The 13,767-nt window shown below is 37.0% G+C and overlaps 1 protein-coding gene across 4 annotated transcripts in view; it reads right to left on the bottom strand.

The window, feature by feature from the left end:
* Positions 1-13,767, bottom strand: part of ICE1 (interactor of little elongation complex ELL subunit 1) — a 535,590-nt gene that overhangs the window by 36,069 nt on the left and 485,754 nt on the right. For 3 of the 4 annotated variants that reach the window (XM_081232986.1, XM_081232987.1, XM_081232989.1), the window contains exons 2-10: positions 12,142-12,200; positions 11,458-11,492; positions 9,139-9,157; positions 8,270-8,381; positions 6,683-6,759; positions 5,661-5,698; positions 3,369-3,451; positions 3,115-3,154; positions 2,975-3,031 (exon numbers count right to left, since the gene is read on the bottom strand). In XM_081232986.1, the coding sequence (XP_081089112.1) occupies positions 2,975-3,031; positions 3,115-3,154; positions 3,369-3,451; positions 5,661-5,698; positions 6,683-6,759; positions 8,270-8,381; positions 9,139-9,157; positions 11,458-11,492; positions 12,142-12,200 (520 nt within the window). The remainder of the gene's footprint in view (positions 1-2,974; positions 3,032-3,114; positions 3,155-3,368; positions 3,452-5,660; positions 5,699-6,682; positions 6,760-8,269; positions 8,382-9,138; positions 9,158-11,457; positions 11,493-12,141; positions 12,201-13,767) is intronic. The other variant, XM_081232988.1, reaches the window with a different exon arrangement.

Here is a 13,767-nt window from a genome sequence, read left to right as displayed (position 1 = left end):
TTCCAATTCTATCTCCTATTTAAATTCTTGCTTCTACTCTGTATTTCTGAGAAACACACTGAAGTCTCCCATGAGAACAGATTTGGTTATTCCCCCTAGAATACCCAAGCATTTTACTTGACATAGTTTGATGCTCAAAGGTCATAAGAGCAGTATCTTCTTGATGAATTGTACCTTTAATCGATCTAAATATTTCCTTTTAATCCATGTAAATTCATTTCTAGGTGTGAATTATTTGCCTTGTATTACTGCTTTCAAGTTAGCATTTGCTTAGAATTTCTTTATCCATCCTCCTATATTCAATCTTTCTGCTTCATTTGATTTTAAATTTATTTCCTTTGAACAAGTAAGAGATGGAGCTCATACAGAAAAATCATGCTCTACAGCTGGGAGGCTTTTCTAATATAAATATTGTATCAGTGTCCTGCTCTGGGAAGTTTCTTTCTACAGAATTTCTTGATCACATTCTCTCCTTACAGCTCTGTTCTCCCCTCGGAGAAGTCCTAGATGACTATTACAACACCTGGCTCTATGCTCCAGAGTCTTAGGTTTTCCCTAATACCTTTTATTTCCTTATCTTTGTTACACCACATTCTCACAGATGTCCACAATTAAATCTCTTGGTTCATTATAGCAATCTTCTATTTGTCCACTCAACAATCCAGCCTTTCGAGTGGGTTTATTTCTACAACGTATTTTTAATATTTGAGAACCCCAACTCAGATTTCACATCAGCAGCCTACGGATAGGTTCTCAGATATTCTCTAAGGACTCTATTTCAATTGTTATCATTTTCTTCTTGTTCATGATTTAACACTGTTTCCTCAGGGACCAGTTTCTCTTGAGCTCGGTGCCTTTCTTCCCTGTCACTGCTTTTTCTCAGTGACGTCTCTCACAGCCAGAGTACATTTCTACAGCCTCCATTTTTAGTCCTATTCCTCTGGCAATCAATGCAGGCCCTCATCTCATGAACCTACAGGACCCTGTCTTCAGAAGGAGGAAGCAGAGTGAATACGGTTGTGAGGACTTACATGGCGTATACAAATATCTCATTTTCTGGGAACAGGAGGGGCTATCCTTCAAAGCAGCCATAAGTAACCCAATTTTCTGACATCCACACCCACTCTGGGTCTTCCCATGTCCTAACAAACACTTCAGAGAACTAAACTTTGGGCCACAGCCTGTGGACCATTGCCAGGAACAGTCTCGAAGCCAGAAGGCCGCAGGCTTCTCGACCCTTCGCTGGCCACCTGGCGACTGCCAATGCACTGCGCCTTCTCCCGTGCCCGCTCCTCTGATGTGGGGAAGCACACACTTCTGCAGTGAAAACCTGCTTTTTGAGGGCTGCTGCTTTTCTCTGTAATTTGGGGTTTCATCACCAACTGACACCATCTGCTTTACACCTTCCTCATTAATTTCTAGCACGTTTTAACTATCTTTTTCTTTTTTTCTTAATCTTCTGCCATTTTTATTGGAATTTGAAAGGAAGGCAGACCAACAAAGCCCCCAGGCAGTCTTCTCAAAAGTGAAGCCGACCCAGTGCTCTTTCTGCCTAATTTGTAAGGTTTTTTCAGAAGTCAGGTATGAACAAAGAAAAGTGTTAAAGATATACTTAAGAATTAGGAATTAAACCCATTAAGGTCCACAGCTAAATAATCAGCGGATTCCTAAAGACTTCATTTATTTACCTGTTTGGAAAAAATAAACAGTATCCCTTCCCTCACAGTGAGGATAGATTAAAAAAATTTTTTTTTTTTACTTGAGAAAGTAACTAGTTCTTTGAAGGAAAAAGAGAATGTAAGGCTAGAGAGCAACTATGGAAGGGGGTCAGGGCTGTGTTTTAAAGAGTGAGGCCTGAGAACAGCAGAATCCTAAAAGAAAGAAGGTTAAAGTCCACACCTGACTGTTAGCTGGGAAAGCTCAGTGCTGCCGAGTCCAGCTTCTCTCAGCAGCACCTATTACTCAAAGTCTCACTTTCCACACCTCAGAGTAGGAAGAAAGGTCAAAAGCACATGGAATTATGCATCAGTGATAGTGATAAACAGACTCAGGGCCCGGGCAACTGAAAAGTATCAACTGTTAGTCTTAAGCCTTCATCTATGGATTAAAAAAAAAAAAAAAAAAAAAAAAAAAAAATTAAAGGAAGGAAAAAAAGGTAAAGGAGACTTCTGAAGAGACACTATACACTTGCACAAAACAATGTAAGTGGTTTTAATAATTTCCATTTGGAGAAAACATGAGTGACATGAAAATACCATTATTTACTTATTTGCCTTTTTAAATGTATCTCTACCAAAACAGTACAAGATAGGCAGAGAAGAAATTCATAATCTCTTTTTTACAACTAGGAATGAAAACACAAAGAAGGGAAGTCAATGGCCAAGGGTCAAACAGTAAGTAGAAAAACTGACATGACACTCCAGCATCCCCACTTCTCATGTTACACCTCCTCGTCCACAAGGTAGCAGGCTCAGCGCTGCAACGTGCCGGGGACGCTGGGGACGTCCCTGTCCTGTGAGCACCACTGCACTCCTCTGTAACTTCCGGCCTTCTGTAAACCCTTCTGTCTTCCAACAATACACCACAGGGCTTAGACTCCACAGTTTCCCTGCCTGACTTTAACCATTTTTATATATTTAGCACCTATGAAATCTAATACATTAACTTGATAAATTGTAATCTAATGAGGAAACTATACTCATTTATTGAGAAGTGTGGAAAGTATAGCTCTCCCAGTTTTCTTTCCCAAGGAATACTGCTTTTTGACTCTTTCATTCACTATATTATTTTATCAGACAGCAAGGTGATAACATACACAGATCTAATGAAGACAGGAAATAGGAGATGGCTTCTTCTAACGGAAAACATGTACAAGCCCAGGAATTCCCACAATTATAGGTAAGAGTAACAAGCAACCTCCCAAACCACTAAAAGAAATGCAAAGAGATTGAAACTAAATTTGCAGTATACTTACTTTTATCAATACTTCCATAAGAATCACTTGAAATTTGTGTTCCAATATGTCTCAACTCTAAAATGTGGGGAAAAAACAGTTAGAAAAGAATACTGTGTGTCAAAACAGAATTCTTAAGTAAGCATTAACTGAATACTCACCCTTTTCATTTTTCTGTTTAGAAAATTCATCAAGCTTTTCCTGTGAAAACAAAACACGAGCAGTGTTTGCAGTGGATAAAGGAGTGCTAGTTCTAGACGGGATGTAAGAGGGGGCGACCCAGGGGCACTGCTGACTGCCCTCAGCTGGGGGCCTCATGTGTGACTCATGACGAGGACCCACGGGGATTACAGAGGACCCAAGGAGTCCCAGAGGGAAGATCTGAACATGCGTGGGCACTGCTGTTATCTATTACCTGTGTCTTCCTAAATTCCTTTTCAAGTATTTTCTTTTCATTCCTTAGTTGCTTGAAGTCCTGAATTTGCTTGACAGCAGCCTCTTTATTTAAAGAGTGCAGTGAAGTAAGAGAGAAAAGTAATTTACCACATTTATAATTACCATTAATGAAATTCTCAAAATAAACTATTGAGAGCTTTCCTCGTTTCTTAAAATTTGAAACAAATTCTGTAAAAAGTTACTGTTCTTTCAGTATTCTACCAGAATCAGGGATAAATGCAGTTTTGTTTAAACTGTTATCTACGAAACTGAAGAATTGGCATATAGGCCCTAAGACTCCTTTCCAATCCTGAAACCAGCCAACCCCCACCCTTTAGTCAGGCAACAAGCCAATGTACAAGATCTTTAGAGGGAGAGGCTGTGGTCCCCTTGTTCTTCAACAATCAGGAACATTCAAGTTTTAGAGACTTAGAATTGTGATTTTATCAAGCAGTAGTTAAGACCATTTTCTTCACTTGGGAGGAAGGGACAATCTTCTCGATGTTTACAATATTTTTAGCCCTTCCTGCCTGGAGTTCCCTTGCATCAAGCCAACTCATCCCAAGTCCAATATCTTTACATAGATCTACTTTTAAGGTATTTTTATAGCTCTCCTGTGGATCCAGAGCAAATTCTTAACTCGAGTTTTTGGTTCTGAAGCACTGAATGGTTCAAATATACTATTAAGAACCTGAGCAGTATTGACTTTATCTGAATATGTTCATATACAGTTGCTATGAAAAGTAAAATTCTATAAACGCCACAGTAACAATCCTCTCCTGATTCCTCTAACAAACTTGAGTACTTCTTTACCTGATTATTATGCCCTGTCACTTACTAGAAAAATATTTTTGTCACATGGGAAATACACTTTCACTTAAAGGAAGTTTGCTGTAAAAGCTTCATATAGTCTCACAGGCATTTTAGATCCCTTTAAAAATTTTCCTTAAATAGACATATCTCCACACAGTAGCGAGAGAAGGTAATACTGAGAAAGAACACAGTGATGTTGTACTTACTGCCACACTCAATGTTTGTGCAACAACCAAGTCAGAGGAAAACTTGTTAGCAAAACATTTAGAACCTAAGTCTGAAAAATTGGGCTCAATTAAGGCAAGTTAATGACTGGAAATATATTCAGCAACTTCTATGCAAATTCTCACTTCACACTCGAAATGAAAATAAACTGTTCTCCGACAGACTTGCGGTTGCCAATGGGGGCTGGGGGAGGGATGGAGTGGGAGTTTGGGGTTAGCACGTGCAAACTATCATATACAGAATGGATACCAACAAGGTCCTACTGTCTAGCACAGGGAAACTCTATTCAATATCCTGTAGTAAACCATAACGGAAAAGAATATTAAAAAAAAAGAACGTTTATATATGTATAACTGGATCACTCTGTATAGCAGAAATTAACTCAACATTGTAAATCAACTATACTTCAACTAAAAGAAAAAAAAAATGTTCTCTGAAGCAGAGGACTATGGGAGTGATGACAGGGCAAAGAGCAGGTCCGTGAGCCCCAGAGCTACGAGGGCAGCCCCAGCCCACGCTGGAGAGAAAGGAGGAGGGGACCAGGGATGGGCTGGCAGGTCACACTTGTCTCTACTTGATGTTATTTCCACGTCACAACCACCCAACGAAGGAGGAAACAACAGAAGAAAAGATCTCGGATTCAACTCCTGAAAGGGCTCTGAGCTGCCACAGGAGGGCTGAGCAGACCCTCGTGTGGCCCTCTGCCTGCTCAGTGTAGACAGAAGGCCCTGACCAATCTTGGGGTGGCGGGGGCGTGGTGGCAGGGACACAGCAGAAACTCGCAGTGTAGGGAACCTCACAGAAATCTCTCCATCCTGAGTGTGTCACAACCACCCAAATACATCAAGTCTCTCAGTACTAAAAGTAGTATCCTTTTCTACTAACCGTTTATTTCGTTAGTAAAAAATGAGAGGGCCCCATAAGATTCAACTTTCAAAATTTAAGTCCTTTCTTTTCTTGATCGCTGCTTTTTACAGTAAAAGTATGGGCTGTTATTATTTTGAGTGAACACTTCAAGGATATGCCACATTCCATTTCCATGTCTATCCAGTAACTGACAGAAGTACAGTATTCAACCTTCTTCCTAACGGTACCCTTAATACACTCATCCAGGGACGCACCATCAAAAACCAGGACTCAACTATTTGACCAAGTACTACAGCCTTGTACAGTTACCAATCATTCATACAAAGACAATGATTTCCATTAGCTGGACGACAAGAGTGCCAATTACCTTCCAGCTTCTTCACCTTGGCTTCTAGTTTCTTCTTCCTGATAATATAATTGTATAAATTAAAATGGTTAAAAAAAAGTAACCTCACAATTTGTGATATACATGGTTTTTTAAATTACTGAGATTTACATAATAAAGAAAATGTTAGTCACAACAAGTATAACACATCAATCGTTAAAAGTACCAGCAATTGTTTTGAAGGTAAACTTCAGAAAGAATAGTATGCTGTTTAGCGTGTAACATCTGTAAAATGGATTTTTAAAACTCTGCATTTTGTGGCATATCATGCCTGTGTGGCTCATGTCTGAGCTAAGCTGATGCGTCCAGGTGGCACCCTGGCCTCAGTCCAGCACCTGACTAGGTGCGGTTACTTTCAGAGCACGTTACGGAGCACAGGAGCACAGGCAGGCAAGAGCCATACCACCACTTTACAGGAGGCAGCAGCTAGAAAACTACACTTGTTCTAGGATAGATTTCTGAGTCAGAGAAGGTAGGACACCCTCTGAGAAAGTCTCTGCATTACTGTGACATCGCATCTACATTAAACTACTGTATGTGTAGCTCACGAGTTTTGTAAACAATGTGAATATAGTATTAAACTTCAAAACAATCAACTGACTTCTTTGGAAGAGCCCCTTTCATTAATGGAACACAGGCACCCATTCCAGATGATATCTATTAAAGGAATGGTACAAAGAAGTGAGACAATAATCATGCTTTCTCTATGAAAACAAAATACAGACACACAAGCATGCACGCATATAGACATAAAAACTTTTATGGAGTTCCTTGTGCAGGCCTTTAACATAAGATGGTCTATTTACTCCTATTAATCCTTCAACATAGCTATAATTTCCATTTTACAGATATGGAAACCAAGGTTGTGAGACTAGTTCAAGATCACCCAGTTAATTATGGTCAACATACCCAAAGACAGAGAAAAGAGAAACACTACTGATTTAAGCATTAAACATTTTCAAAGTTGAAAACCCTATTTCCACAGTAATTTCTGAAATACTTACTGAGCATCAGTTTTCAAGCATTCTTCTTTCACACGAGCATATTCCTGATGAGTATCCTGATACAACTTCAGAGAACTCTAAAAAAGAAATAAATGTGTGTGTGTGTCTGTGTATCTGTGCTTGTATATATATATATATATATCTCAACAATCTGAAAGTCACTGACCACCAGTGATAAGGATTTTGACCCTGATAAGCTAAATTATTATCACTTAATAGTATGAAATTAACCAAATGAATACATATAATTAGGCAGGAAACCAAAGTACAATTCACTGAACATTTTAATGGATATAACCAGATCCTAAACAGAGGTAATATGATAAACAGTCTAATCAAACAGAGCTATAAAACTTAAAATATACTAATTTTAAAATAACCACAAATCTTCATAATATCGAATAGCTAATATTTTTGTTGCAGCCAATTAAAATTCAACAAAACCTAACGCAATTTTAGAGGTAATAAATATAAGCTATTATTACTACTATGCAAAAATATAAAGTAAAACGTTATACTTAATGATAATTGGGGAAAATATGTTAACACCAATCAATATGTATACCCTGTGGACACTATGGAATGGGAAAGAAACTTACTGAGCCTGATAACACAGTACAATATAATGTGTATAGCTTTTCGGTCGCCAAAGCTCTGAGAGACGGGCTTTATGACCCCTTTTAACAGATGAGGGGTCTGAGGATTCAGACACTGAGTAATTCTTTGAACGTCACAGTGAAAGAGTGACTATTTAGGTTTATTATTCAGCTGTGATTCCAATGTTCATGTTTCCTCTCAGGTATGGCTGATGACATTACTTTGTAGTCAGAGGTAGACAAAATTCAACATCTTGATTGTTTCTGTTTAACTTTCACTGCATAGTTAAATATATAATAAAGACTTTCTATAGAAATAGGAAAACCGACCACTGTTTGAGTATGTAAACCTCAGAGAGGTGCATGGCATCCTAAGATGAAACAACTTGAAGACTGGGAGGCACAAATACTATCAGACCGAGGAGCCAGGAATCATTCTGGCTTGGCTATGACTTGCCTAATGCTAACCACCTAACTTCACTGGCTTCAGAGTTTTTTTTTTAATTTGTAAAAGCCATGAATTCTCTTCTAAGGCTCCAGTAAAACAAAATTTATATTAAAAATAAGTTTATAGCATTTAAAATAGTTTTACTTAGTGCAACTGGGTTTTGAAATGGAAAACCTAATTTCTGTAATTTGAGTTTGAACTTTTGAAGGTTACTTTACACTTACAGCAAGAAAAATGGAAAAGGCAAGCAATGCAGGGCACATAAAGTCATAAAAATTCATAGCTAAAAAGGTTCCTCTACTGAACCTCTCAAAAAGCATAAGCAACTAATACAGCATTACATTAATTACTAATAATTACTGTAAGGACCAAGCCATCAATCAACTAGGTCAATGTTCTCTAAGTACAGCAATACACTTAGAGTCTTGACTACCATTTATTTCCTTTGTTAAGACATAAAATGTCCCCTTATCCCAATTATAGTAAATAAGTAGATCTTAATTTACTGACGACAACCTTCTGTAGGAAAATTACTTTAGGTACCTTCTTCTCTTCTAACTCTGCTTTTAAAGATCCCAGTTCTTCCTGACACTTCTGCAGAGGAGAAATTTTTTGAAGCATCTGTTCCACTTGGTGATGCAGAGTAATATTCTCTCTAAATATGGACAATGCATTAACGTTATTATGCAAAAGTATCTACAGTGAATTATTAAATATATCTACTAGTTTCAATTTTATTTCTACCTAAAAACAAAGAATCTCTCTTGTTAAATGCGTTCTATTTGTACCAAAATGATTTATATACCACTTTTTATTTCTGACATGAGTCTATTTCTAATAAAGGTACATCCGAAACCATATGAGAAGCAAGCGCAATAGGCTCTCAATCTGCTGCAGAACACAAGAACACTTGGACGATCTGCCAGGTGATCTGGCTCCTTAATCCTGAGTTCACCACCACTGATTTCAGTTCAATGATAGGCAACTGTGTGAGTCATTTTATAACCAGATTTTGCCTTCTAATTGGTAAATGTAATCAGAGTATAAAACATTACTAAATTCTAAGTAAGACTACTTTACATTGATCAAAATATACATGATAAACAACAACTTTAAACTATCCAATTCACAGAGACAACAATAACTGATAGCAATAAACTTCATCTCAGTGGCCACAAGATCAGTAAAATTTACTGAAAAATCAAACACTAGGCTGTAATTTAAGACCTCGGTAAGAAATTCATTTGGACAATTTAATAGTAAGGAAAATGTGAATCTTCTTTTATTATAAGCATCAAAGAAACAGTCTACATAATGGGTCAATTCTATGTGGCACTTTGTTGAATCTGCGTAAAAATCTAGTCCGATAAGTTCCACCCCAATTAGACTAGGAAAACAGGTAGCTAGCTTACCTTCTTGCAAACTGCAGCTGTAAAACTTGTTAAAGAAAACTGTGACAATTTTATCTACTGACGATAAAACAATTTCATCTTGTCTGAAGATAAAACTCACCTTAAAACTTCAATCAACTGTGTTCAGTATACATAGAGGCAAAATCATAATCCTTAGAAAACAACATTCAAAGTTCCATCTATAACATATGATAAAGCTTTTTACTGAGTTACTCCTATTAATCATAACATGCACCATAAGTCAAAATATGTACTTCTCTAAATTAAAAAAGATTCTTGATTAACTATACGATTAATATTAAATTCCAAGAATAAAGACAATGCAATAAGCAACTAATGAAAACTACCTTGAATCCTGTATATATCAGAATACCCAAACATCCTGTCCTTCTTTTCTCAGAGTCCAGAGCTCAACTCCAGCAAATCAGAGTTACGTACTTACTAAAACCACGTATATATGTGCGTATATATATATATTTAATGAATTTAAATATTGAATGAATTAAATATATATATATGTATTTAACGAGCAATGAGAAAAGAAATACAGGGAGAATATCTGGAAATCTGGAAAACCTTTAACTTTTACAGTCTGGTAAATTTGGTAACTTCATTTCCCATCATGTTGCCAGTAAAATGTTCTAAGACAGCAAAAAGTCATTCCTTTAAGTTTCACCACCTGTCAAATCCTACTCTCATATCACAATATAGAAATGTCTGCTGGTCACAACACATCTGTACCCTCCTCTATTAGAATGTAAACTTCTGAAGATTAAGGAGTTTCACCCTAAATTACTACAGTCTTTGCAAGAAAGAAAAATTCAAAAAATATCTGATGAAATAAAATATACTCTCTGCCCTGTACAAAGAGGAACTAATAAACAACAAAACAGTCAGAATTACACAAAAGAGTAAAGAGTCAAGTCACACAAGAAGCCATATTAAACCTGCAACACTGGCACCTCAGGTTGTAGAGCAAACAACTGCATACTTGAGGTACAATGAATACATATTGTGAGCAAATGTCAGATGTGTTTTAAAAAAAAAATCTATAGTTGAGGCTGAAGCAGATTAGCACACTGCAGAAGGGAAATTCAAGAATAATCAAAAGTTTTATCAATTTTTAATAAATTACTCTCACAATTTTGATTTTTTAAATTTTATAAATTTTAGAAAAGTAAATCAGTAATTTCCCTGCTAGCTTACATTTGTAATTACCTCAAAAAGTTCATGCCATTTCCTCCAAAAAGGATACAATGAACACATATTTTCCTAATACTGGAATTAACTGCCTATTTCCCTATTCAGCTAATTAGAAGTGTTTATAATAACTGTTTCTGTACAGCTTTCAAAATCAAAGATATGACTCTTGCAATAACATACACTTATAGTTAAACAGACTGATAGTTTCAATAAAGCACAAGAGGAGATTTTCAAAGACCTATTTTTTTGAATGTAAAACTTGAGATACTAAAAATAAATCGAAATGCTGTGCCTTGATTTTATTACTCTAATCACACAAATTAGATACAATGGTACCAACACAAACAAATAACTGGTGATTACATATAAGTTTAGGAATGCCAGAAATAATACTGAAACACGCCTCAGGTTACTGCCAGAGTTGAACAGCAGTATTTGCTCCAATACTGAAGCTAAGGCTGCGGGTCACACATATGTGTGTTTACTGTCACAGGAAACACTTAATTCAGGTAAGTATCACCAAAAGATGTGGGAGGAATGATTGTGCACACTACTTCCGCCCTGCCAAGAAAATACAGAGGCCTGCAGGTGCTCTAAACGGCTACTGGACAAAACGGTGACACAGAGACCAAGGACTGTCCTGGGGATACAAACTTACACTATGATTTGGGATATATTCATTAATTCTCTACAAGTCACAAAACTAATTAACAAAAGTTAATTTTCCCACATTCTGAATATTCCTACAGTGCACTCCTTATAGAAATCCCAAAATATTCTCATAGCATCATATTCAGCTTCACATTATTCCTAAACCTAAAGTGCACAGGTCATGTCCTCAGTACAAATGAAAAACACCTACTCTTTAGAAAGCTTAGGGAAACTTAAGAAAATCAAAATCAATGACAAAAGCAAAACACATTCTATAACAAGGAGGCCGGCAGCCTTGACCATTAAACGTGTGTTATGAGTAGAAGACAGCTGCTCAACTGCGCTTGCCAGGGGCACTTCCTACTTGGAGCCTGTAAGCACCGCTTTCTAAAGAGTAACTATGAAATTTCTCACATTCCTTTACACTCTTAAAAACCTCCAAGGAAAAAGCCCGTAAAAGGATATCATCACATTTCTTCTGATATTCTGTCAACAAATTACTGTAACAAAGAAAAGAGTTATGTTACATTTTCAATCTAGAAAACACATTACGTTAAAATCATGTTCCCAAATGTACAAGGCACCTTTCTTCCTAGGTTTCCTGCAACAAATTTATGTTTATTTAATTAAACATATGCACACACATATACATATCACCTTAAATTCCTTAAAAGCACTGCACTGATATATGAGTTTTTAAGTTAAAATTCCTATGATCTAAATAATACCTTTGCCTATAAATTCTTGTAACTTTCACAGGATTAAAAAAACAATCTCACACCAGGAAATTTACTACAAAGAAATCTGATGTCCAGTCCTAAAGCTAAGAAGGCTTTAAAGATAGAAAACAGCTTTAAAAAATTTTTCCAGTTTAGCAAAACTCATGTTCTAACCGCTGAGCCTCGTTGTAAAGGTCTGAGCACTGGTAACCCCCCAGCGGTCCAGTGGTTAGGACTCTGCGCTCTAGCTGCCAAGGGCCTGGGGCGGGCCCTGAGGAGTTCCATTATAACCCACACCACACAGGCACCAGGTGAGCAACCCCAGTTCCACTCTCAGCCCCACTCAGAGGGGGTCTAACACCACCACCATCTGCTCCAGCTTGTATGTCAGGTTGACGAACTTCGGCCAAACAGAGGAAAACATACTCACTCTGTATTAATAATTTTTTGCTTCAGGGTAATTAATGCTTCAACGTATTCATTTAAATTCTGAAAGAAAAAAAGGCTACAGTTAGCTATTTGCTTTTATAATATAAACTACTTTATTATTTTTCTGTAACATTTATTATAAAATATAAACATACTGTTCACTATATTATATAAACATGGAAATACGTAAATCTATTATTTATGTTGAGTATAAACCCACAGAGGTATTCTGTGTGACCTTGAGCCCATGCTGCATTTCTCTGAATCTCTTTCTTCACCTGAATGACGTCACTCTAACATCAAGGCAGTTGTACTGATGCTCTGTGTGTGCTTTTTCACTGCGAGAGCTCAATAAATATGCATTACTTTAGTTCACTGATTACTACTAACCATCAGTCTACACTTCACTCCACATTATTTCCGAAAGGACTTAATCCAAAAATACACGTAAATTATTAAAAACAGCAAAAAAAATAAAAATAACATGGGAAAAGCAAACAGGAATATTAAAACGGGGCCAAGATTAAATGAAACTTCTTTTTATAAGGATCTGTGTTACACTTTAGGGACAAACTGCAAATGTGGCTCTAAATTACTGCTATCAACTTGACAGAAAAAAACATTAGTTACACTGTTCAAAATGTTCCTAAGATTTAAAAATGAACAGATTTTCTTTTCTGTAAGCGACTTTTTCTTTTAATGTCTCCTTTTTTCACTGATAAACACTTCAGAACTAAGAACTTATTTTTCATTAATTATCCCCAAAACATCTTTTTTTTTTTTTTTTTGCAGTACGCGGGCCTCTCACCGTTGTGGCCTCTCCCGTTGCGGAGCACAGGCTCCAGACGCGCAGGCTCAGCGGCCATGGCTCACGGGCCCAGCCGCTCCACGGCACACGGGATCTTCCCGGACCGGGGCACGAACCCGTGTCCCCTGCATCAGCAGGCGGATTCTCAACCACTGCGCCACCAGGGAAGCCCCCAAAACATCTTTTTCTATCTAGGTAATCTAACTAATTTTGAGAATTACAGAACTATTTTCCTTCATGCTAATATATGCATTTTCTTTGCAGTCATACATGTAACATATTTACTAAAATAAAAAATCTACACATTAAAATATATAAAGTAAAAAGTATATGTTACCTCATAATCACAACACCTCTCAAAAATCACTGTTATTTTTTGTATATATCCTTTCAGAACTGTCACTATATATTTAAAATACGTTTGGATGTACTCAATTCACCAATTCTCCACTGAAGGCCAGTTAGGTCCTTTTCAGTCTTTACCAACAACAGGCAATGTATTTCCTTGCCCAGTTCTCTGGGAGACACTTCTAGTTTCCCCTAGGATAAAGTCCAAATAGGTTCCCTGCATTAGTGATAGCTGGGAGCTTTGATAATCTCAGAGACATATTTTTCATTTACATTTTTTTATGCGTGATACTGAGAAATCTTCCTTATCTCCTCTGGTCGGTCATCATTTTTCTTGTAGTAAGAAAAATGGCCCCTTATATCACTTGCTCATTGGTGTGGTTTCACTTTTCTTATGAGCTGCAATATATGAGGAACAGTAACATCTGGTCCAAAAGTTACAAATATATACATATGTATGTTTCTCAATTG

The sequence above is a fragment of the Mesoplodon bidens genome, assembly GCF_964165515.1.
Source record: "Mesoplodon bidens genome assembly, chromosome: 4".
Taxonomy (NCBI): Eukaryota; Metazoa; Chordata; class Mammalia; order Artiodactyla; family Ziphiidae; genus Mesoplodon; species Mesoplodon bidens.
Note: the sequence above shows the minus strand (reverse complement) of the source record. Positions and strands in the feature narration are given on the sequence as shown.